Consider the following 23,875-nt stretch of genomic DNA (forward strand, 5'->3'; position numbering starts at 1 on the left):
CACTTACTCTTGGTTGATGATTCTGATTTTAAATTGGACAAACGTTGAGTGTCCTGCTGTGGAAAGTGCAGTTTGAAAGTGGACGAGAACAGAAACAGCAGCGAATGGTTTCCAGCAGCACTCAGTCTGTAAAAGCAGTTGGATCCCAGCAGATCTGATTCTCATTTCAACCCCTTACATCAGTTTGTACGCAGTCGTCAGTCGTTCTAATGATGTTACTTTTTTCAGGTCATGTTTCAGCCTCCATGTTAAGTGAATGAATCCATGTATCACCCTTAGCTGAACCCTTCCTCTTACACAACCAACTCCTGTTCGGGAAAGTTTTTTCCTTAAACTGCAACAAACAAAATGAAAACTTAAATATTAGGGCTGGGCAAATATTAAATTCTTTAATCACGATTAATCGCATAATTTCCTGCGATTAATCACGATTAATCGCATTGTTATATGCAAAATCCAATAATGAATTCAAAAGTAGCATATGACGCACTTTTATTGGAACTTTACAGTCATATTATAGAAATGGATGGATGGATGGATACTTTATTGATCCTGAAGGAAAAAGCATCCAGTAGCAAAAATAACATAACATACATTCAACATACATTAGGATAGATACTAAAACTATTACAAAACTAAGAACTAACTGTAGAAATTAAATGTTTTGTACAACCATAAATTATTTACAAATATAAAGTGACCGTAGAACTAGCAGAAGTAGCATCACTGAGAGCTGTTGTACAGCCTGATGGCCAGAGGGACAAAAGAGTTCTTGAGTCTGTTGGTGGAGCAGGATTCAGACAGTAGTCTCAAGTACTCCGGTGACAATTCAACGTTGCAGTGCTTACAAATGACTTTGACTGCGTCGTCTGGAAGAACTTTGAAGTGAAAATGGACATGTAAAAGCTCCGTAACCTTCTCCATGTTTGTTTAGCCCGCTTCATCCGCCACCATCCTTTTCTTTTCTGGCTATTTCCTGTGAGCGCTGCAGCAGGAAGAAACATACGAGGCTCGCTCACGATGGAATTTTTCAAAATAAAAGCCGGTGAGCCGCAGACGTTTACAACAAAAATAATAAATAATAAAAAGTGCTTTAATGGGAGACAAATACCCGTCGGCGATAATTAATTCATTAGTAATTCATTAGTAATTCATTAAAATATGCATTTTGTTAATTAGTTTGAACCTTTTCTTGAAAAGCATAGAAAAGATTGTCAGAAAGACGCTCAAAAATGTTGTCAGAGCAGTAAAGTTTGTACAACTAACATAAAATATTCATAAAAATGAAAAAACAAAGCGCTGTAATGCTGCCAGAAGGTGGTGGTGAAGGCGAAGTAGTTTTCCTAACTGGACACAAACCTCGAGGAGTAAAAAAGAAAAAGAAAGAGGGAAAATTGGAGTGACTTTAACGTTTTTCTTCAAAAAAGGCAAAAACAACCTCAAGCGTCATTGTAATTTTTTTTTGCTCATAAGATCAAGTTCATACTAGAAGAGTTTTAAAGTCGTGGCGTGATCACATCATCCAATTACACGCTGCAAACTGTTTTCACCAGACTTAACCCCTGACTCTTCTAACTGATCTTTATCAAGCAGCTCCAGCTCTCATCTTCTAATTAACGTTATATTGTCACACAAGTGGCTCCCGGTTATTCATTATTCTGTCTGCTTTGTTTAAGTGGCTGTTGAAAAGAAAGTGGCAGTTTCTCTCCTTAATTTTTCCTCAGTCTGTCATGAAATGACATGCCAGAAACATCAGAGACGTCTATGTTCTCTCCAGCTTTTAGTTTCCTGAGCAGACCACAGCATCTACACTTTGCTCTGTTGTTCGTTTTTATTTCCCACGTTTTGCCCCCGACTCCATCTGTCTCTGCTCTCATTGGCTTCAACTTGTCACTCATAAACTCCTCCCCCAAAGACCCAGAGTCTCCTCATGACTCATGTCTTTAAAGCGTTCACACATAGCGATTGATGGCCGACAAGCAAACTCAGATCAGGTGTCATGAAATGAAAGTCAGGCTTGAAATCTTGAAACCTGACCCTGGAAACCGAGAGCAACAGTTAACAGCCTGTTTGGTTGACCAGCCAGCTTAAAGGGGAACTCCGGTATTTTTAAAGCTAGACCTTATTTCTGGCATGAAATACGTTCATCTGCTCACCGAGAACAGTTTGGTGAAAGTCGGCGTCCTTCGGAAGATATTTAGATTCCTCGAGATCCATATAATGGATATAATGGATGCAGCACAGCTCATTCACTCCGGTAAGGACGTCCATCGTACTCAAAGTTGTCGTTCATGTTGTCAAAATCTGATAAATATCCTGCCATGTTGCACAAAACTATCAGTAGCAAACTCTGTGTGAAGTTAGCCGACTGTCACAGAGAAAGGAGTAAATAAGCTGTGCTGCAGCAGCTATAAACAACAACACAGCAGCTATGAGCTAACAGAGCTATAGCACACGTTCATTCATTCATTCCTCTTAAAGTATTGGTGAAATAAAGACAGATAATGCCTTATTTAGAGGCTGCATCCTCTAAGCCCCGTTCACTCCGTTATATGGATCTCGAGTTATCTAAATATCTTCAGAAGGACACCGACTTTCACCAAACTGTTCTCGGTGAGTAGATGAACGTATTTCATCCCAGAAATAAGGTCCAGGTTTAAAAATACCGTAGTTCCCCTTTAAACTTGTGGTTTTGTGGCTAAAGCAGATGAATTATTAATTTTTTGACTTTTGCATACTGTGAACCCACTTCCAGAACATCAGCTACAGACATCTCAACTTTGTGTAAATAATTTAGCTTTAAAAAGAGCCTCTGTTTGTAACCTAAAGAACAAACTTTAACACATTAAAATGGGCTTTGTTGTCGTTTGTGTGGGTTTGAAAAACATAGGCAGACTGATATTTTCCCTTCAATAAACTAATATAACCGAGATCCCTCTTATTCAAGAGTCTCATGAGAGCAGTTTTGGCATCAAACTGTGCGTAGTAATAAGTCCAAGTCCAGAAGAAAAGTAGAACCAGAGGACTGTCCAGCACTGCAAAATGATACCATGGGACTCCCAGGCCGCGGATCAGAGAGCCTGATGATTCATAAGCCGATATCAACGCCACAGCTCTTTGATAGGCCGTTAACGAGGACAGAGCTCAGAACCACAGTCTCTCAGCGGAGGTGTAAAACCTTACTGCAGGCTGTAAATGAATAAATCCCATCTCACTCTGCCAGCCGCCGGTACTCTGTTCACTGTCGAGTTTGGCTGAGAGGCGTTTGCTTCTCAGCCCAGTATTAATTAACAGGAGCTCCTCACTCCACTCAGGCAGGAATGAAGAAGAAAACACAAACACAGCACTGGGGAATATAAATCCCAAGCAGAGCGCTCCTAAACAGGCTGCAGAGATGGAGGGAGGATTGAAAGTAGATTATACATCTTCTGGCTCAGTCTGCAGATAAAACATCCCCAAATAGGCCAAAGAGAGAATAAATACACTGAAATTTGGCTGTGTGCTCACAGACTTCAGCGACCTTAAGCAAATTAAAACCAGAAATAAAATGGAGGTGATAAACACCATAATTAATTAAATAAATCCTCTGAAATGAGGAATGGAAGCGCAAACCTCCGTGGAGGCTTCACACACCTTCAAATGTTACAGCAACAGTAGAAAGAAAACAAAATGATGTGATGAGGAGTAATTAGTCCATCATGAGGTAAGTAATCAACAACAATTTTGATAATTGAGCAATCGTCTAAGTCACGTAGCAAATGAAAAGGATTGTTTTATCCTTCCTAAATGTGAGAATTGGCTGCTGTGTCAACTGATGACTATTTGTTTGGAAGAAAATAGTCATTTGAAGGTTATTAATTTCAAATTAACTTGAATTCAGCTCACAGAGAACAAATTGGTGCTCTTAATATTCAAAATCTAATTTGAAGGCTGAAGCTAACTAAAATCTGTTAATGTTATCAATGTGCTGTTCACATTTAGTCATTTATCTGACAGGTTATTCAAGTAGAAAGAAAAAAACTTTGCATAAGCATTAAATCCACCCAAAAGGACAAATAGAAGTAGAAAAAGATGAAGAAGAGTAAAGTGAGTGTTTGGGGAGCTGAAATGTTCTCTGTAGAAAGATTTTAATCAACATGCTTTCACTCCCGGACCTGAAATAGCTGCAGTCACAACAAAGAATAAATAACTCTTAAGCTTTAAGGCTCCAAAATAGTTCTCACCTGTGGGTTGATTGCATTTTTTCAGCGACTGCCTCTTAGCACAAAGTTAACGGCGTCTCCTTCGTTCTTGGATGATTCGTCGGCTTGCACTGAGGTCGCAGACAGAGTCGAAAAGGCTGTTTTTCTCCAGTGAAAAAACCCGCTGACCCTGGCTAACATCTGGTTTTTGAGTGCAGTGAGAAAGCGTTGAATCAGCGTTCATGACTGTGCAGTAGTTGCAGGTTTTTATCTGCTTTACCTCAACACACCTTGGTTTAACAGTCGTTTTCAATGAGGAATCTGCGCTTGGGGGCAAAGCTCACATTTTATTTACAGACACAAATGTTTATCGACTCTAAGGCCTCGGATGGAAGCTGACAGCAACAGCTTGCATACAATAGCAGAAGAAGTGTATTAATTTTACCTGATTCCAGGCCAGTTAGCAGTTTATAAGTTATGTTGTGTCGACTGATGTCTGTGGTCTCTTTAAAAATAATAAACTAGTTAAATAACCTCAGAAACCTGTGCTAATCAGAACCTGCTGCACCAAACAGATGCAGCGTAGTTCCACCCCTTCGTGTTGTTTTAGTTACAGACCTCTTAGGTGCTGGATGTTTATGGACCTCTTTGAGATACACTGTGACCCCGGAGCGCCACGATTAAACACATTACTGCCATCGCTACGGGATTTAGGAATTTAGCGATTCTCGGGGACATTTCCCTCAACGAGTGGAGCGATTTCAATCACTCACACTGAGTAAATGTACAAAAGGCATGTTGAAGACAATATGTGAGAACTGTTTTTCCCCTTCTGAGTTATGAGTTAAAAACTGAGTTAAAAACAAAACAACTTTTTGGTCACTTCCTGGTTGAGTTTAGGCGAAAAGATTATTTTGTACGGGTTGGAAATGATCAGGATCTCATTAACTTTATGGACGTAATTTTTACAATTCACATGCAGTTGATCTGATGACCACTAGAGGTCCTCTAAAGTAGTTCTAGGTTGTTTTGGCGTGCACGACCAAGCGAGGACGCTCTTTGTTAGGTTTAGGCACGCTACGTCTGTTAGAACCAGAAAAATACCACACCTGTATCACACAGCTACCAGGGCTTGTTTGATCACCATACAGACACATCTATTTTCAGCTGCATTTGAATAAGCTTGAGTTTCAAAACGGAATCATATTTTAACTATTGATTTTATCTTTCATATATATAATTTTTTCTGATTTTATCTATTGTTCTTATTTCTTTCTTTTGTTTAAATTTTAAATCATGCTTTTTATTTCTTCTGTTTTAATGTCTCTGTAAAGCACTTTGAATCACCTTGTTGTTGAACTGCGCTATACAGATAAACTTGCCTTGCCTTACAGTATTATATCGATTCAATGGACAACGATTTGATGTTTGCTGATATCACAAATTCTGCCTCGATACGATTTCGATTCGATTTGATTCTGCAGCCAGCTTTTTGGCTCCTGAATCGAATCAAATCAGTCTGAATATTTAAAGCAGTCACTGAAGGTAAAAATAATTGTCATTTTAACAAAAATAAACTATAAAAAGCCACATTTTGTTTATTGAGCTTTAAAATGCTCAAATAATGCAAAAGAAATCTGATAGAACAAATTTATATTTTTATACATTAAACCTGGCTGTTGTATAAAACTTACTTTGGAGTCAAAATATTTGAAGACGTGCCATTTAGACACAAACAATTAAAAAAATCTGATTGATGCTTTCATTTTGGGCTGATTAGCTTGTTGATCATTGAAATGATGTGAGCGGTGCAGAAAGATGTGTGTCGACCCCTAACAGCTCGCTGTGACAGATGGTTTGAGGGAGGAGGGGTGGAAGCCATTTTTAATGACAGAAATGTGGGCCTCAGCGCCACCCATCAAATACACACCGTGCAGCTTTGACTTCCCCCCACGGGTGGTTTCACAACCAATTCGCACCTTGATTCATGTGACTAAAACAGCTCACCTGTGGTAGATAAACAACCCACAGGTGACAAAAACATACAGGACAAGCAGGTGGGTTGTAACTCCAGAAGGACATAAATTCCTGAAACTCACTTCTTTAGCTGTTTGGATAGAGGTGGCATTTCTATTGGAACTATAAAGAAGACAAGTGACCTTCCATTCAAGCACTCAGGTTATTGATAATGTCATATTTGGATAAGCAGCGTCGCCTTCTGTAATGAGTAAACAGTCAGTGATATAAAAAGAAAACGAATAAATCAACCAATTGTAAAGAATACACTGACAAGGAGAGAGCCGGGGGATGAAGGCGGGATACAAATGAAGGAAAAGAGGTTCAGTGCACCAGCTGATGGATGGATGGAAGAGGGACTGAGAAGTGTGGAGAATGGTGAAAGAGGCTTAGTCTGAATTAAACTTCCACATTAAAGAAGAATCTAAAGAGGAGAAAGATGGAGAAGCATTTCATCACCAGTCGTCGGAGAAAGGGAGAGTCAAAGAGAGGAAAAAAAAGACTAAACAGTGTTTTCCTTCCTGCAGCGCAGGGATGATTGTTCGGGAGGCGGGGTGATAACTGGAGCCTTCTCCTTATGGCAGCAGTGGGATACGAAGAGGGGGATGCAGGTTGCATGATAATTAAGCTGAATACTAATTGGACAGACAGAAAGAAGAAGAGCTTCTCCTCTTTCTCCTCACTGCAGGAAACCAGAGGCTGATGAGCGCTAATCAAACAGTGATTGGCTTGATTCTTAATTACTAACTGTCTGAGTGTCTGAGTGTCTGTCTGTCTGGATGCACGAGATTGAGTCAATTACTAGTAAATGTTAGAAAGTGATTGCTGTCTTGTAAACATATGAAATGTTATCTGCAGCCGTGTGTATACAGAGGAGCAGATGAGGCAGAGAATATTTTCGCTGAGATAGTGATGCGTAAAGCCTGAACCATTTGGGTCAAGGACTATCTGATCGCTGCTCTCCATTTTTAACAGAGCTGTTTGTTTGTCTGACGCCTCTGTGAAGCAGAACTCAGCAGTCAAGACTAAATGCACCCAGGATGTTTGTCTCAGAAGCTTTAGAGGCAGACCTTGAAGGTTTCTAAATGTCACAAACACTCTGAAGAACATGACGCTGGCATCAACACTCACAGTTACAGCAACAAGACACAAACGAATGAGCTATCGAGTGTTTTGGCATCTACCAAGGAAAGAGTCACGCTGAATAAAAGATAGACACTCTTTCATGAGTTTTACACATTTTAGTGAGGAGGGAAACTATCTATGATGCTTCTAGAGTGTTAATATCCATCATCCTACATTCTTTATATTTATGTATTTATCAGACGCTTTTATCCAAAGCGACTTACAAATCAAGATATAACAAGCTATACAAAAAGCTAACAATAAACTACATAGAAGAGAGCAAGAGATAGGGATTCAGTTTGGATGCAGATGCTGTGGTGTATGGTTGGTTTGGCTGGGAAGACCAGCAGTTCAGTTTTTGGGAGGTTAAGCTGGAGGTGATGGGCTTTCATCCATGTTGAAATGTCAGAGAGACAGTCTGAGACTGGGAGACTGGGAATGACAGATAGAGCTTTATATAAAAGATAGCACCACTAGTATCCAATCATGAGTTTATGATACTGTCCTCTTGCCAAAATCAATCCATAGGCCATTTGTTCATAAACTTAGAGATACCTTCAAAGAATATGTGACCTCTAGTGTCCATGACAACAAGTGCATGTGAAGCATAAAACCAGTGTCCATTAATGTCACAATTGCATCGCATAAAGAATGTATTTTAGCCCTGATTATATTGTTAAAACCCAACCAAATGGTGGATTTTCTACTCCTAACCAGGGTATGTTGTAGTCTAAGCCCACGCAGGAAGGGATGAAAGGGTTTTAGTAAAGCGTGGTTTGGTGGTGCATATAATCAGCACCCTGCACTTTATAATTATGCTGGGTTTGATCTCGGCGTTCAGCAGCTTGTGAACGGTGGCCAACATTGACTTCACCGTACTTGGCCTCCTGGTGTTTGTGAATTTGAATAACAGGCAGAGCTGTGGCTAGCAGGTCCGTCTCTACGGGCATCTGTACGACCCATCAAAACCCAACAAGGTCAAATTATTGTAAACTCTACGAAAACATCAAAAGCTGCTCAAAAGTCAAGGAAGTTTAACCTGTGTAGTTACATTTGTGTATAAACACCACTTCCTACAGTGTAATTTTCTCTGTAGTGGCACCTACTGTCCATGAAGACACTATAACCATTTATATGGTTATAGTGCTGTGCTGATGTCACAGTTTTAACGAGATGTGACCCCTGTGGGGAGAATAAGGCCGGCTTTAGGAGGAGTTTGTGGCTCGTTAAAGGAAAAATGATATTTTTGCTGATGTGTAAATGCTGATATGAGTCGTATTTCCCTCCTGTCGCCTGTAGGGGTCGTAGTTCAGATGATGCCCCTATAGACCCTTTTGTACATCAAGTTGGGGCGTTTTATTTTCTTAATTATTTAATCTGCCAATTTCCATCTTTCTTCATCAGGTAAGAGTTTGTTTTATCTAATAATGAAATGACCAATTTTGACGTTGAGCAGATGCTAATTGTTTGCTGCTGCTGTATAAGTGTGATGTAACCAGGTGCCTACCTGGGGGAACTGTTGTCATGTGGGACTAAGTTTTGGTTTCAGCCCGGCTGAAACTGTAACCCTTTGCAGTTGCTGTAACCCTCGTTATTGTGTGACGTGCTGCACGTCGCATTATTTCCTGATAAAGTTTAACCGAGCCGGGAAGTATTGGAGTTTTATTTTTCCTTTGAAGTAGAAGTAACCACGGTAACGTCTTCAGATGTTTTGTCTAAATTGATAATTGTATATTTTAAAAACATTTTAGGAATTGTATAGTTTGCCAAAACCATCAGAAATTAAACTTTTTTCAGATAATGACATCAGTAAATGTGCTTTTTCTCTTTTTCTTTTTTTTTGTTTCGTTTGAAAACGAGTGAAATGAGCAACAACACTTTTCTCTGTGTGCTTTTCTTACAATACTTCATGCTCTGTCAGCTTCCTGACATCAACCACATCACATCAGCTGCACTGTCAGCCCGACTGCTGCTGAACCTTCCTGCTTTCATTGACTTGCACGCCACACACGAGTCTTTGTGCACCGCTCAGTTTAATCAGTGTTCCTCAGCTGCATTTCAGGGGTCAGATGTATGAATGATGCATTTTCCACACATGAAGTGGTATTTATGAAAAAGTAATGAGTGATAAGATTGCATGAATGTCTAATGGGCTTACACACAGTTTTGTGCATCTATCTGCAGGGGACACATAGTTTTCTGTGTTCTTATGTTTTTATTTACACAAAACATTGATGAATTTAGTTCTTCGTGTGATCAACTTGATCACCTTTCATTTATTTTACAGCCTTTGATTGTTTTGATCTCAGCTTAGCTGTGAAATCTGTTTCAGCGTGAGTCTCATGAATGGATCTTTCCTGCGTTTAATGATGATTGAAATCTGACCGTGTGCTGTTGGAGAACCCCTCGGATGTGATTGCAGTCACTTAAACTGCACTTGTTTCCATTCTTCTCCCTGACAGGACTAATGAGGCACGAAACAGATCTTTGGGGCATTTCTGTATGTTTCTGGTAGGGCTGTGAGAGTTGAAATGAGGCTTATGAACAAGCATTCGTTTTATAAAGACTTATAAAGCAGAAATGGGGATTAGATAACACAAAGTGTGCATACTTTTGCACAGTTTTAGGTGAGAAACTTTAGATTTATCTGCACTTTGCTGGTCAGTTCTATGATTATTTGAACAATTATGCAGCTTTAAGATTGTCCAGGTTTGTAATTGAAGAGATAGATGGTGATCAGTAGGTTTTGCAGAGGGTGTGTAGTGTTGTCTGCTATGCTGAGCAACTTGTGGAACATCATTTGCTCAACTCTGGGGACTCCAAAGCTGTGTCTTTGTGGAGAATATTCAGAGTTTTCCAGGTTACATGATCATGACGGGGACATTTTCTGAGGTATTGACTTTAGTTTGTTTCAGGCCCTCGATGAGAATTTTTGCTCCAAATGAGGCTCAAAGCTTTCCAAGTTTGTTTATTACAGTGCACAAAAACAGACAGACTCTAATGCATGCTCACAAATTCATGATAATGGGGGAAAAGGCACAACCTCCAAGGCTCGAAGTGGGTTGAGGAAAGTCTGTGACAGTCGGCACTCCTTGGTCTTCTTGGGCTTTCTGGTCAAAGCTTTGAGGTGTGTTTTGGGTTCATCATCCCGCTGCAGGATGAGTCTTTTCTGTAAAGATGTAAACCAGAAGGTGGAGCTTATCTTGGTCAGAAAGGTTGGAGTTGATTCGCTGCAGGTCTAAAACAACAGACTCCTCTATTACTAGTTTATTAACTTTGTTCCATCTTTCATTGTGAATTTCACTGTTTCCTTCCTGAGAAGATGTTTAGAGACGCCCTTCGTCCTTTTAGACTCAACTAGACAACCTTTTTGTGACAGGAGTTTTGCTGATTGGACTCTTATGTGATGTAATCAGTAAATTTCTCAGTAAACAAAGCTTCACGTGTTGATTTTCTGAAGCTGTTCAGCAGCATTCTGCTTAATTTAGAGCTCAACGCACTGCACCCTTTGAATAAAAGGTCAATAGACCCCTCTTGGAAAAAGAAAATATGTTTTATCAACCCTTGAAGTGTCATGGTAGTATTTCAAATGGGAATTGGCAGGTTGAAGTTGTGTAATAATCAAATCTTTCCAGTTCATTAACTGGAGATATTTAACTGGAGATTTTAGGGCCTCGGCTTGAGCACATCCATCTCTTGGCCATGTTTCCCGGCTCTCATTTATCTGTGAGTATTCTGTGAAGGTGACAGCCATCAGACATAATTGAAGAGCAGGGAGTCGCGTGTTGCAGTCAAACCTTGTTTGAAAGCTGTAATGTGTCCAAAATTTGATTTGCCTGGTGTTGCCGCTGGCGCGTCACAAAACGGAGGTTAATGGTTTTCAAATGTCAGTCTGAGAGTGTGAGGAAGAGTGAGATGCTCACTGCGGATGGCTGAAGGGTCTGCAGATTAGAGTTTAGAGCCAGCAGACTTTTCCACACAAAACCTGACAGGAATGTAATGCTGCATTTTTGTTGTGGGATCTTCCAGAACAAAATCAGCCCGAGCCATTTCACAGAGGCTGTAAATAACAGTTTGAACCACTTCGAAAACAATTTGAGCCTTTTAGAGGTGCGAAAACAACTTTTCATTTCAAGTCTGTTAACTGCTGCTGCTCTCAGACATCTGCTCATCAGAGGGATTTATCCCCCTTCGCAGCCGCAGTGTGCTCATTTCGTTGCTTTATGCTACCAGCACATTGGTCTCTTATCAGTGTCTTTTTTCATCAGATACAAGCGAGAACAAAGAAATGAGAAATTTTGCAGCTTTATAAGCCCCCCGAAAAGGGGAGGAAAGGGTGAGTATCTCCTATCAGACTGTTGATATCTTGTTAAGTAACTTGTCTTTTGTTTCTGCCTTTTTAACACAGCTGTCTCACTTTGTAAAGTGGAAATTCAACAGAAACAAGCGTTTAAAGATCTCATTTCCTCCAAATGATGCTCAATGTATGCACATGTGCTGTATGTGTGCATTTGGGAATGAAATGTCACAATTAATCCAGGCACAAGGGTGCATTTTGTGATTAATGTTTCTGTTTTAAGCCCTGAACTGTGTGCCCTTCTGGTCCCTGTAGAACCAGCACTGACTTGCAGTCTTTGTCCCATCTGATTGACAGGTGTGTTGGTGGTGAACGTGACTTGGCGGAAAAGAACCTACGTGGGAACTCTGTTAGACTGCACCAAACACGACTGGGCTCCTCCAAGGTAATTATTAGCTTTTTACTCTCTTTCCCTGCCTGAGAAACATTTAAAGATGCACCACAGAACAACACCATGTGGCAGCTCCGGATAATTTGTGCATCACTTTCGCTTCTTTTTCATCTTCATCCTTCATAACTGAACAACTGAGAGAGTTTCTATCTATCGATGACATCATATCAGACTTTCAGTCGAGCTTTAGAAAAAGCAAACAGGAACCATACAACTGGGTTTTGAAAGAGCAAATTAACTGACTGAATCTTTTGAAAGCAATCAACACTGAGCAGCCATCTTTATTAATCTGTATGATGCTTTTTACACATTTGATCATAATACACATAAGCACAGACCAATCAGTGGGAAACTATCCACTGATTGGTTTGAATATTACTATCTGACAGGTGGAAAGTGTAAAAAAGGGGCGTTCCCCAGGGGTTTATCCCGGGACCACTGCTATTGATTTTATATATTAGCATTCTTGATCAATATATCAGTTCAATTCAGTTTAATTCAGTTTATTTATATAGCACCAAATCACAACAAATGTCATCTCAAGGCACTTCAATGATACAGTCCAATTCAAACCAATTAGAGTTCAATTCATTGTAATCATAATCCAATCAAATACAATTCATTACATTTAAAATTAGTCCAATTCACACACACAGAGCCAATTCAAAAACTATTTCCCTGCTAAGGAAACCAACAGATATCACTAAAATTTCCTTTTGATCCAATCTCCCGTCCTGAGCGACTGTGGAGAGAAACGACTCTCCTTTAACACTTTTAACAGGAAGAAACCTCCATCAGAACCAGAATCAGGAAGGGCGGTTTCAGGGTCACCTGAGCCACCCCTAACTATAAGCTTTATCATAAAGGAAAGTTTTCAGCCTGATCTTAAAGGTAGAGAGGGTGTCTGCTTCCTGAAGCCAAACTGGCAGCTGGTTCCACAGAGAGGGGCCTGATAACTGAAGGCTCTGCCTCCCATTCTGCTTTTAGGGGCCTGATAACTGAAGGCTCTGCCTCCCATTCTGCTTTTAGGGGCCTGATAACTGAAGGCTCTGCCTCCCTTTCTGCTTTTAGGGGCCTGATAACTGAAGGCTCTGCCTCCCTTTCTGCTTTTAGGGGCCTGATAACTGAAGGCTCTGCCTCCCATTCTGCTTTTAGGGGCCTGATAACTGAAGGCTCTGCCTCCCATTCTGCTTTTAGGGGCCTGATAACTGAAGGCTCTGCCTCCCATTCTGCTTTTAGGGGCCTGATAACTGAAGGCTCTGCCTCCCTTTCTGCTTTTAGGGGCCTGATAACTGAAGGCTCTGCCTCCCATTCTGCTTTTAGGGGCCTGATAACTGAAGGCTCTGCCTCCCATTCTGCTTTTAGGGGCCTGATAACTGAAGGCTCTGCCTCCCATCCTGCTTTTAGAGACTCTGGGAACCACAAGGAAACCTGCAGCCTGAGAGCAAAGTGCTCTGTTGGGGAAATATCCAACTATGAGATCTTTAAGATATGATGGAGCTCGGTCATTAAGAGCTTTATATGTGAGGAGAAGAAGCTTAAATTTTAGTCTGAATTTAACAGGGAGCCAGTGAAGATAAGCTAAATCTCTCTAAATCTCTGGACTCCCAAACTACTCTTTTATGCTCATGATGCACTGCTCTGCAGCTTTCTCCATGTAACACGAGCTGTTTGTCCTGTTAATGCTGTTAAACCTGTTCCTTGTGTCAGCAAAGCAAAAGTTGGGATGTTTGCAGGTGTAGAAATAAAACACTACTTTTACAGATGCTTCTCTCTTTTAAATTCTTGTATTCAGCAGCAGGTGTCGGAAAAGATTGAAACTATTTTTTTCTTTAAGTTTAAATGTGAATTTCCACCACAGAAATCTTCTCTTGGGGAACAGAAGAACTGAATTCAGAGATTTAGTTTTACCTTTGAAGAGTCCATGCTGGCTGTATTCTTTCTGAGGGTTCATAAACCTTTGCTTTGGACATTTTTTCCATTTCTTTGTCTTATAAGTAGAATATCGGAGAAACAGAGGAGAGCGTGTAGAGGGAATTCAAAACGGTCTCACTTTTAGATCGTCAGCAGACTGGTTTCAGGTTTAAATCCAAGTCACTCTGCACTGGAGGAACTTTGACCTCAGAAAGTTTCAGGATATTAGTTCTTTGAACTTGAGAAAGCCTTCAGGATGTAACGGTACACAAATTCTCAGCTGGGATTTTAATTTCAGGTTAAAGTCTCTGATATTTAAGGAAAGGGAAATTGGTTAAAACCCCAAACTGCCTTTCCAAGGTCAGATGTATTAATTGAGTATTTAACACCAACCATTCCTGTGATAAAGTGTTGAAATCACAGCATTACAGGGCAGATTTTTCGGGAAAAGCAGTGTTCAGATGCAAAGAACCGCAGTAAAACGGCTGATACTTTAAATAAATCCATAACTGAACATTTTTACCAGATAATTTTACATTAAAAGAGAAAAATAAAACATGATTGGCTAAAACTCTCACTGTGCCATTCACTGCATCTATAGTTCAATACATAGATATAAATTATTTTTCTTTTTTCTTTGTCAAGTTTGAGATTTAGATCTATTTGCTGGTTACTGTTTTACATTCATCTCACTTTGAGAACTCCTCTCTGAGTATACAGAGGGATTTGTTGTCTGAAAAGGACATTTTTGCATGTTTTCCACCAGAATAAATGCTCTTTTATACTATTTAACAGGTGCACTGTTGCTCCATCCTGGTTGGAAAACATAACCTAAGATAATGGTGACTTTATTAAAGAAGTATGAAAAAGCCACAGAAATGTTTCCATCACTTCTAGAAAGACTAATTAGTGTGAATCAGAGGTCTGCAAAGGGATTGGGATCCCATTCAAAATACTAAAGTTTGGCCCAGGTGTGACTCCAGCTCTGACATTTAACTATCCATCCATTCATTTTCTATACAAGCTTAATCTGTTGGTTGGGTTGCGGGGGGGCTGCAGCCTATCCCAGCGGTCATTGGGTGGGGGGTGGGGGACACCCTGGACAGGCTGCCAGTCCATCACAGGGCCACACAGACACAAATGAGACAAACAACCACACACTCACTCCTAAGGACAATTTTAGAGTCACCAATTAACCTCACATGCATGTTTTTGGATGGTGGGAGGAAGCTGGAGAACCTGGAGACCACCCTTACACAGGGGGAAGCCTGGAGCCCTCTCAGTGTGGGGCGATGGGGCTAAACACCACACCCGACATTTAACTAGCTTTAACTAAAAAAGAAAAAGGATAAATCTCACATTGTGAGAGTTTTCTATGTGGCACACGTGTTTGAAAGATTTAATGGAAGATAGTAGAAGGAAAACAAATAAATAAACGGTTTTGTTAGTAGTCAGAAATCCATCGGGAGAGGGTGGAACGAGATTAAGAAAACAGCTCTGCGCAGGGATTTACTGCCAACCATTAGCAGTGCTTTTTTATCCAGTAATTCTAGTTTAAAGCAGTATATTAGAGACAACAGGAATAACATAAAATGGCTCAATACAAAAATCGTTATTCCATCTGTGAATATAACGTAGTGACAGACCTTATGTAATTCATCCAAACCCATTCTGCTCCGTTTATTTTCCTCTTTGATCTTTTATGTTTTACCACTTTATTGTTATTCTTTTTGGCCTTTTGCTGATGATTTTTTTTTTATTCGATTAACTGAAAAGAGCTCTTATTTCTTCAAAGTGCTTTAATGCTGCTAAAATAACAAAAGGGCTAAATTGGCTCCAAGGCTGTCAGCTGCCATTCTGTGATGAGCTTTAATAAAAACACTCTCCTCTTTCCACCAGTGTTGAGAGCTTTTTGTAGCTGCTGAGTGGAAAATGTGACAGTCCCTCCTCGCTGGGTTGAAACCTTTCAATTATTGCTCCTGTATGTAAATGATAGTTGTCATGGCAATTACAGCTTAATCTCAGACAGTGGGGACTAAATTGCTTTTTTCATTTGGACGTCTCTCAGCGGAGGCTGACTGCGGTTTCGTAATATAATTCAGTGGAATAAAACACTTCCTCTTTGATTCATTATCAGCCTTTGGATGAAACTATAACCAAAAGATTAAATTAAAAAACAAGAACTAAAACAAACACATGGGAAATAAGTTCTTATTTTTACAAAATGACTTGTGGGAAATGTCGTCATTTAGTTAATCAAAACTGCTTTTTAAATAAAAGTGCAAATGCTGAAAATACCTTTGAAATGTAAAAAAAAAAGGGGGGGAAATTAGTTGTATGTTCCAGCAGCTTCATTCACGCTAATGTGAAAAAAGCAATTACAAACATCACAGGAAATGTGAGATATCATCGTCTCACAATCACAGAGGGGGACAAAAAAGTCTGTTCTCAGTGTGCTCGGCCGTCTGTTCCATTAATAATCCGGTTAATACTCCAGACGGTGTTTCCAAGGTCAAAATTCATTCAGTGAGTATTTATCACCAACCAGACCTGTGAAAAAGTCTCACAGTTACCTCATTGTTGGTCAGTCCGGCGTCAAAATCAGAACGTGGGATGCATGTTCTCGCCACAACAGACAAGTTTCTGATACAAACAACAATACAGATGTGAGTGGGGAGCAGCGGTGTTAAGATACGCTGCAGCAAACACCATCAAAAGACTTCAAGTTTGGAGGAACGACGTGTGAATACAAAATGTCTCTACATCAAAAGCAGAGATAACTGTGGATTGCACAGGTTGTTTGTGTTATCAACTGAGAAGAAGGCGGCTTTGTACTGAAAAAAGACCGATTCTCATCCTTATCGTCTGTGTGTTTCACACGAGGCTTGAATCTGACCTCAGATCAGGTGATGATATGAACTCTTTCACGGTTAAAAAAGGTTTAAGAACAACAGCATGAACAAGAAAAGCAGTTTGCATTAAGCTCTTTATTTAAGTCCTCGTGAACCTGATACAACACATTTTTATGTGAATTTGAATAATATAATACTGTGAAAATGTTGTGAACCATCCCTAATTTATCTGTCTGTTTCCAGTAAAACAGGAACAAGGTGCAGTTATTGCCAACATAGATGCAAATATAGTATATAAGGCAAAAAAAAAGTGTGTATAATTCTATATTGTTGGTATGAGCACAGCCTGAACTCTCTGAGACGAGCTTTCTGTCATTTCTTTAAGGAGTCTTCAGGAATAGTTCTCCAGGCTTCTTGAAGGACATCCCAAAGCTCTTCTTTGGATGTGGGCTGCCTTTTGTTCCGTTCTCTGTCAGATGATCCCACACTGCTTCAATAATGTTGAGGTCCGGGCTCTGGGGAGGATTCATCCCTCCATAAGACCTGTTGCCACTGATTTTCAGTCCACTTCTTGTGTCATTTGGCACAGCTCAGCCTTTTCTCCCTGTTTCCCTTCCTTAAGAACGGCTTCTTGACAGCCACCCTTCCATGGAGACCATTTCTGATGAGGCTTGGGCCAACAGTAGATGGATCAGCTGAAGGTCCAGATGCATCTCTCAGGTCCTGTCAGGTCACAGCTGGATTTTTTCCTCTTTCTTAAGGACATCACTTTCAGATCCTGTTCATCTGCTGTAGATAGTTTTTTAGGCCTGACACTTCTTCTTTTGTCCTCCACTTGTCCAGTTTCCTCAAATGTTTTAAGGACACACTGCACACCATGCTGAGATATGCCAAGTTTTCAGCTAATAGCTCTTTGGGAATCACCTTGTTGCTGCAGAAATCCTATTTTCTGTCTGTCAAACTGTGTTATCTTTGCTGTTTTTCATATATGAAACTAAAGAAATGGGAACAAATGATGTGTCTTTGTGACAGGCTGTGGTGACAAGCTTTGCTCTCAAGTGCCTAAAGATACTATTTCTGCTTGAATGATTCATAGGTCAGAGTTAAGTGGCTTAACAAAGAAAAAACATATTCCTCTGAAAATGAGAGAAAAAGCAGGAAATGTCCAAAGAAAAAAACTGAAAGTCCTTCAGAAAGCCTGGACAACTAGTGCTGAAGACCACTTTAAAACATTACAAGAAAGTCTGTCTGCTTTAGGAGAGCTTAAGACTTTTGTATGATACTAATATACATATCATATTATACATATCTATATGACAAAGCCTTTTTAATCTCTAAAATAGTTTCAAGCTGTGATTATTAAAGGGTTTCTTCTAAATCCAGCACTTGTCTCTTATTTTTTTAGGTTTTGTGAGTCTCCCTGCAGTGACCCTGAGTTACCAGGTGGCCGTGGCCGGGGCAAACGGATGCGAATGGCCATGGCTGAGCGGCCCTGCGTAGATCCGGCCCCTACTACCAAAGTCAGGGGTCTGTCACACCACAGGAGCCGTGGGGGTGGTGTGGCTGGAACAGCTGCATCCATCCACAACAAGGGCAGAAGGGGCAGCCTGAACCTCATCAACAGCAACTGCAGAGCGCCTTCATCTTTCTTCACTGTGGACGAGGTGAAACCTGCCAATAGCGCCTCCTCTCTCTCCTCTGGGAAGCGAAAGAACAAGCCGCCAGCTGACTTGGACCTCACTTTAGTCTCCTCAGACGACATTAAAAACGCAAACGGAAAGAGGATTCGGGCAAAATCCCGTAGCGCGCCTTCCACACCGCAGGGCAAATCTGACCCCTCCTTCATGGATCCAGGGGGAGGTTGTGCTTCCTCACCTCCTCCCCTACCCATCCTCATCGACTGCCCACACCCAAACTGCACTAAACGCTACAAGCACATCAATGGCCTCCGCTACCACCAGACACATGCACACCTGGAGGCTGAGGAGCAGAGGAAACCTGAGCTGGAGGCCATGAAGGATGGGGAGAGTGAGGATCGACTATCAGACTGTGACGATGCCATCAGCAACATGACTTATGACCTCTCAGAGACAAACAGCAGCTCTAACGCCAACAGCTCCTCAAAGAAACCGACTCCTCTCTACAAGGTGACCACAGTGGGCTCTCCCAAGAACAGACGACTACTCCTCAGTACTGACCACAGCCCCACAGCCCACTCCAAAACCAGAAGAACTTCACATTTAAAAGATGGTCTGATCGATGACCTTAGCAATCTGCCCATCATCTCCAACATGACCGTGGTCCTGGAGAACTGCATGGTCCCAGACAGGAGCTCCTCAGTTGAGATGCCCAAACTGGAAGCAGAAGGACTGATTGACAAGAAGGGAGGCGTTTGTGATAAGGGCAAGAAGGCCAATGGGAAGGTGGAGAAGCTGTCCAAGTCAAGGGCCAACCGGCCTATTGCTCCGGCCCCAGCTCCGCCCAAGCTCATCGCCATACCAAACACAGCATATCCGACCAGCACAGCAGATATTGTGACCTCACAGCAGCCCTCTCCGATGGCAGCCGTAGGCCTCACCAGTAAAAACCTTCCCCTGAAACCTATCAAACCAAAGCTAAGCATCGTTGTGGAGCCGAGCCTCGTCAAAGCCACCATGGTCACCTGCAGCAAAGAGACGAGGAAAAAAGAAAAACGGAGGTTGAAGGACAAACATAAAGATTTGCCAATCAGGACGACCAATGGCGACAGCAGTGGAATCAAAATGGAAGATGGTGGAGGTGGGTCTAAAATGGGCGTCAAGGAAATCTCTGGAAGTCTTCTGAAAGAGCACCTCAGTAAGCAGGATGTAATGAATGGACTCACAGAGAGCCAGGAGAGCCGGATGGCCAGTATCCGCGCCGAGGCCGACAAGGTCTACACCTTCACTGACAACGCCCCCAGTCCCTCCATTGGTGGTTCATCGCGACTTGATGCGAGTGGTAGCTGCCTGGCAACAGCAGACGGCGGCAGCAAGAACAACAGCCCCGCCTACTCTGACATCTCAGATGCCGGGGACGATGGGGGGTCTGCCGAATGTCGCCCAGATGGTCTCAGATCCAAGTCGGCGTCCTCGGGTTCTTCTGAGGTGAGCTCCAATAGCAATCATGGTCACTCTGGTAAAACCCCTCCTACAGCTTCTACCCAGTCCTCAAAAGAGCCCCAGTCCCCGTACTACCACAGCTACGAGCCCTACTACCTGCAGGGGTACATGCAGTCAGAGCGGCAGAACAGCGGCGGCGTTGCTTTCCACAAAAGCTCTGCCCATGACTGCAAAGGGAAGGACAGAAAAGAGGAGGTAAAAGAGGAAGACAAAAACTCCTCTCATGAGTTCTTAGAGTCTAAGAAAGGCGAGGGACCCCCTCAGTCTCAGCTCCAGCTGACCATGAGCCAGACCCAGACAGCTTTGGCTCAGTCCCTGTATTATGGCCAGTATTCCAGAGGACTGTACATGGACCAGAAACTGTTACTGGCCTCCAAATGCTGTGACCAGACACCTACTGCCAAGCAAAGGGGACAGGGCGTGAGAGACGGAGAGGATGCCAAACATATGTTGGGCGGTTCAGCCAGTGGACCCCTGATAGGTAAAAGTCCAGATGGTGCTAAAGGTTGCTGTCCCAAACCTGTCCTGTCCTATGTGGAGATGAGTGAGAGAGGAGAAAGGGGGCAGAGTCTGGGCGTGAAGGCGGTGCACGGTGGCATGGTGGATCAGCACCAAGTCTCAATGAAAGACTGCGATGACATCAAGTCACCCTCCTCTTCCTCTTCTTCATCACTCCACAACCCAAACAGTCAGACAGATCTGGACTCAAATGTTTCCTTTTCCAGTGTAAGTTTCTCCCTCTGTTTATAACCCGCCGCCGCCGCTGATGGTGTTGTTGGTGTGCTTTAATGACTGCTGTTGAGTGTCACAAAGAGATTAACCACACATTGTGTACAGCTAAACCAATAGGTGCTAATAACAAAGACCGTGTGGCTTCTGTGGTGCTATAGCTCTACCCTGGCATTCAGTCATTTTGTCAAGCAAATGTTTTTAATGTTTTAGAGTGAGAGTTAATGGAGGAATTATGTAATTCCAACTTCAGCTGTAAAGAAACTAAAGATTGTTTTGACATGATCCGCTTTTAAAGAAAGCTTGTACAGATTTTTTACCCATATCATCTCACGATGCGGTCACCCACTAACTGGATTTGAGGTTTTATGAGTAGACTGAAAGCCGTGTTAGAGAGGGTAGGTTGTCTTTCCTCCAAACTGCTCTAAACTCTGCACTTGATCATGTGTGACGTGTCTTGGTTCGTGTCATTGAGAGGGAAGCCACACTCCCCACATCTCACTGCTGAATGGCCGCCTGCTGTTGCAACGTCGTCATCCTTCATCAACATCTCACCCAGAGCCAGTGATAGATGGTCTGTCTATGGCTCTGTTCACTCCAGTACACAGTGTTTCCTCTATAGTCATTCAGCAGCGGTGGGCCACTGCATCAAGAAATTCTCCAGCCCTGCAAAAAGAACAGATGAAAGTCGTAAATTAGGTTTCTTTTCTCTCTAAAACACTCTAAAGAGGCAAATCGCTAATATTTTGAGACAATATGAAAAGGTATTTAGTTTTTTTAGAAACTGGCCATATAAGCAAGACTGAGACGTGGACCGAAGTTGAACTGACTCCTAAATGACTCCCACCCACCACTGTTAACAAAGAATTATAGGGGAAACACTGCAACTAGCACCAACTCTTGTCCCAATCGATCTAGCCCTCAGACGGCCCTGCCTGGGCTCACCGCCTCGCTCACAGCAAATACTCAGAGCTACAGAGTCAACACGGGGAGGAAGCCGAGGAGGGCGAAGCAGACAGTGGAAAAGAGTGGGGAGCTACCGTGGAGCCTACCGGGGCCAAGATGACTTCTGGAGGAGGAGAGAGAGGTGGAGGAGGTGTTGGCGTAGATGCTAAAAAACCCAGAGTTCATGGATGCCATGACCTCCCACCCCCCATCAACATGGAGGATTCAGACAGGCTGGAGGGGGTGGAGGATCAGAGTCAGGAGCCAACAGCGCTGTCTGAGGAGTCCCAAAGTGCCCGGGCAGCAGTTTCTCCACCTATGACCCCCCAGCAGCCCTACATCCAGTACCAGCACTCCTATCCCCCTTACCTAGCGATGTGTGAGAGCAGCGGGGGCTCCTACCGAGGGGTGTCCCCAACCCTGGTCCACGGTTACCCAGGTAAGGGTTTCATGAGTTGGATGAGGAGTGTCACACTACTGTCGTGCAGTGTATTTGCAAGAAATATAAAGTATAAATAGACAAAAGGGACTTACTGTACGAAGTAAATGTTGCACAAAGAGAGAAGGAAAGTAACCTGCTGAGTTCCCTTTTTTAATAAGTGAATTTATGTACAAGCTGTGAATTTAGACTGTTCACAAAAGATGGACATAGAGAAAAATTAGGCCAATGTGGAGGTGGCTTTACCTGCATTATGTCTAACGGCCAGCAGGGGGCAACGTATGTGGCCACAAGTACAAGCACAAAGTTTGTAAGAACAAGAATGAGATGTGGACTAAAATGTAAAAGCCGATACTTTTAAGAGCCCACGAACAAATGGGTGAGAGCCATAAAGTGACAGTTTTTAGTTTAGATATAAGCAGAAAGAGCAGAACAAATATGATTCATAGGTCCATTGGCGTCCCTCTCTGCTGTGCTTCAGCTCTGCTTCCCCAGCTCCTCCCTCCAGATGTTACTCTAAAAAAGTAGATGATTAGATTATCCTTAAAAATGACCAGTTATGTTACTATGTTACTTTCCAGAAGAAATGTGATACTTTTGCATTACGAACACTTCTTTGAAGTTTCTTGTGCAGTTTGGTTGTAAAATCAAGAAATGTAGATTTTAAAGTCACCTGTTCTGTGGTTTATAATCTGAAACCCTGCAGTGTGGTGATAGGAATGATATCCAAACCTTTATTAATGATTAAATGTTTTTAGATAAAAATCAAAGCAAGATTAGGGAGAATAATCCATTTGGTCTTAAGAATTCGTAGGATTTTATAGATGATCTTAGGTACCTTCCTACTCCAGCAGTTTTTTATCATATAACCAGCAACATGTTCATTAATGGCCTTTGGAGTTGCAGCTTTAGCCGAATTAAAAGCTAGCTGTTGGGCTGGAGCATCCCCGACGTTGTGGAGCTGTGTTTAACCTGCAGACGCTGCAAATTTTATATGGAGATCGTCTTCACAGCTGAGAGACAGTTTTGTCACCCAGTCACAATATGCATTTCTTTGTCTTGTCTTTTCACCTTTGAATTAAAAATTATTTGAAAGTTAAACTGTAAATATCCCCGAGCTCGGCTACATTATCGGTTTAACTTTAGGACACTTACAGGCTGCATCATTATTTACAACCTAATAAATATTACTGATGAAAGCACCTCTAGCTGTGAGTTTTACATCAATGTTAACATGAATGTTGCAGGTTTGGTTGTATAGGTCATACTAATTCTGCATTTTTTAATCAGCGATGGAGATGCCAGCATGAAATAAACCTGAATTATCCTTTAGATTTACCCTTTTTGGATCCAGTGCGGTCTGAATATGTGTTGTTTTGATGGTTAAAAGGTGTGTCCACATGGTTTTGTGTCTGTTTTGTGTTCACCAGGTTTCCACTATCCTCTGTACGGTAAGACGGCAGGCAGGGAGGAGTCGGAGGTGACTCCACCCAGCAGAGGAGGAGCGGTGAGCAGCAAGCAGGTCAGCGACTCGTCCTCGTCCTCCGCCATGGAGCTGCTGCAGCAGCCGAGCCATCAGTACCATGGAAAGTCTCCTGCTGTGAGAGGCCGCTCGCTTCACTGCCACATCCACACTGCAGCTCACAGCGTCACTCCTTTGATGTTTGTTTTCCCTCACACGATAGCTCTGATGTCTCCCACAGACAGAAAAACACCACAGGCAGGGATTAAAAGAGAAACTAACACAACAGGAAACAAGGGTTTAATCTGTGCTTGTAAAAGTTAG

The 23,875-nt window shown here is 42.0% G+C and overlaps 1 protein-coding gene across 2 annotated transcripts in view; it reads left to right on the top strand.

Moving 5' to 3' along the window:
- The window catches only part of znf608 (zinc finger protein 608), a 67,817-nt gene that overhangs the window by 31,726 nt on the left and 12,216 nt on the right, over positions 1-23,875 (top strand). For both annotated transcript variants that reach the window (XM_072387266.1, XM_072387267.1), the window contains exons 3-6: positions 11,977-12,064; positions 18,242-20,702; positions 21,624-22,089; positions 23,520-23,689. In XM_072387266.1, coding sequence (XP_072243367.1) covers positions 11,977-12,064; positions 18,242-20,702; positions 21,624-22,089; positions 23,520-23,689 — 3,185 coding nt within the window. The remainder of the gene's footprint in view (positions 1-11,976; positions 12,065-18,241; positions 20,703-21,623; positions 22,090-23,519; positions 23,690-23,875) is intronic.

This window comes from Leuresthes tenuis, unplaced genomic scaffold (assembly GCF_036924035.1).
Source record: "Leuresthes tenuis unplaced genomic scaffold, fLeuTen1.0.hap1 SCAF_6, whole genome shotgun sequence".
NCBI classification, from domain to species: domain Eukaryota; kingdom Metazoa; phylum Chordata; class Actinopteri; order Atheriniformes; family Atherinopsidae; genus Leuresthes; species Leuresthes tenuis.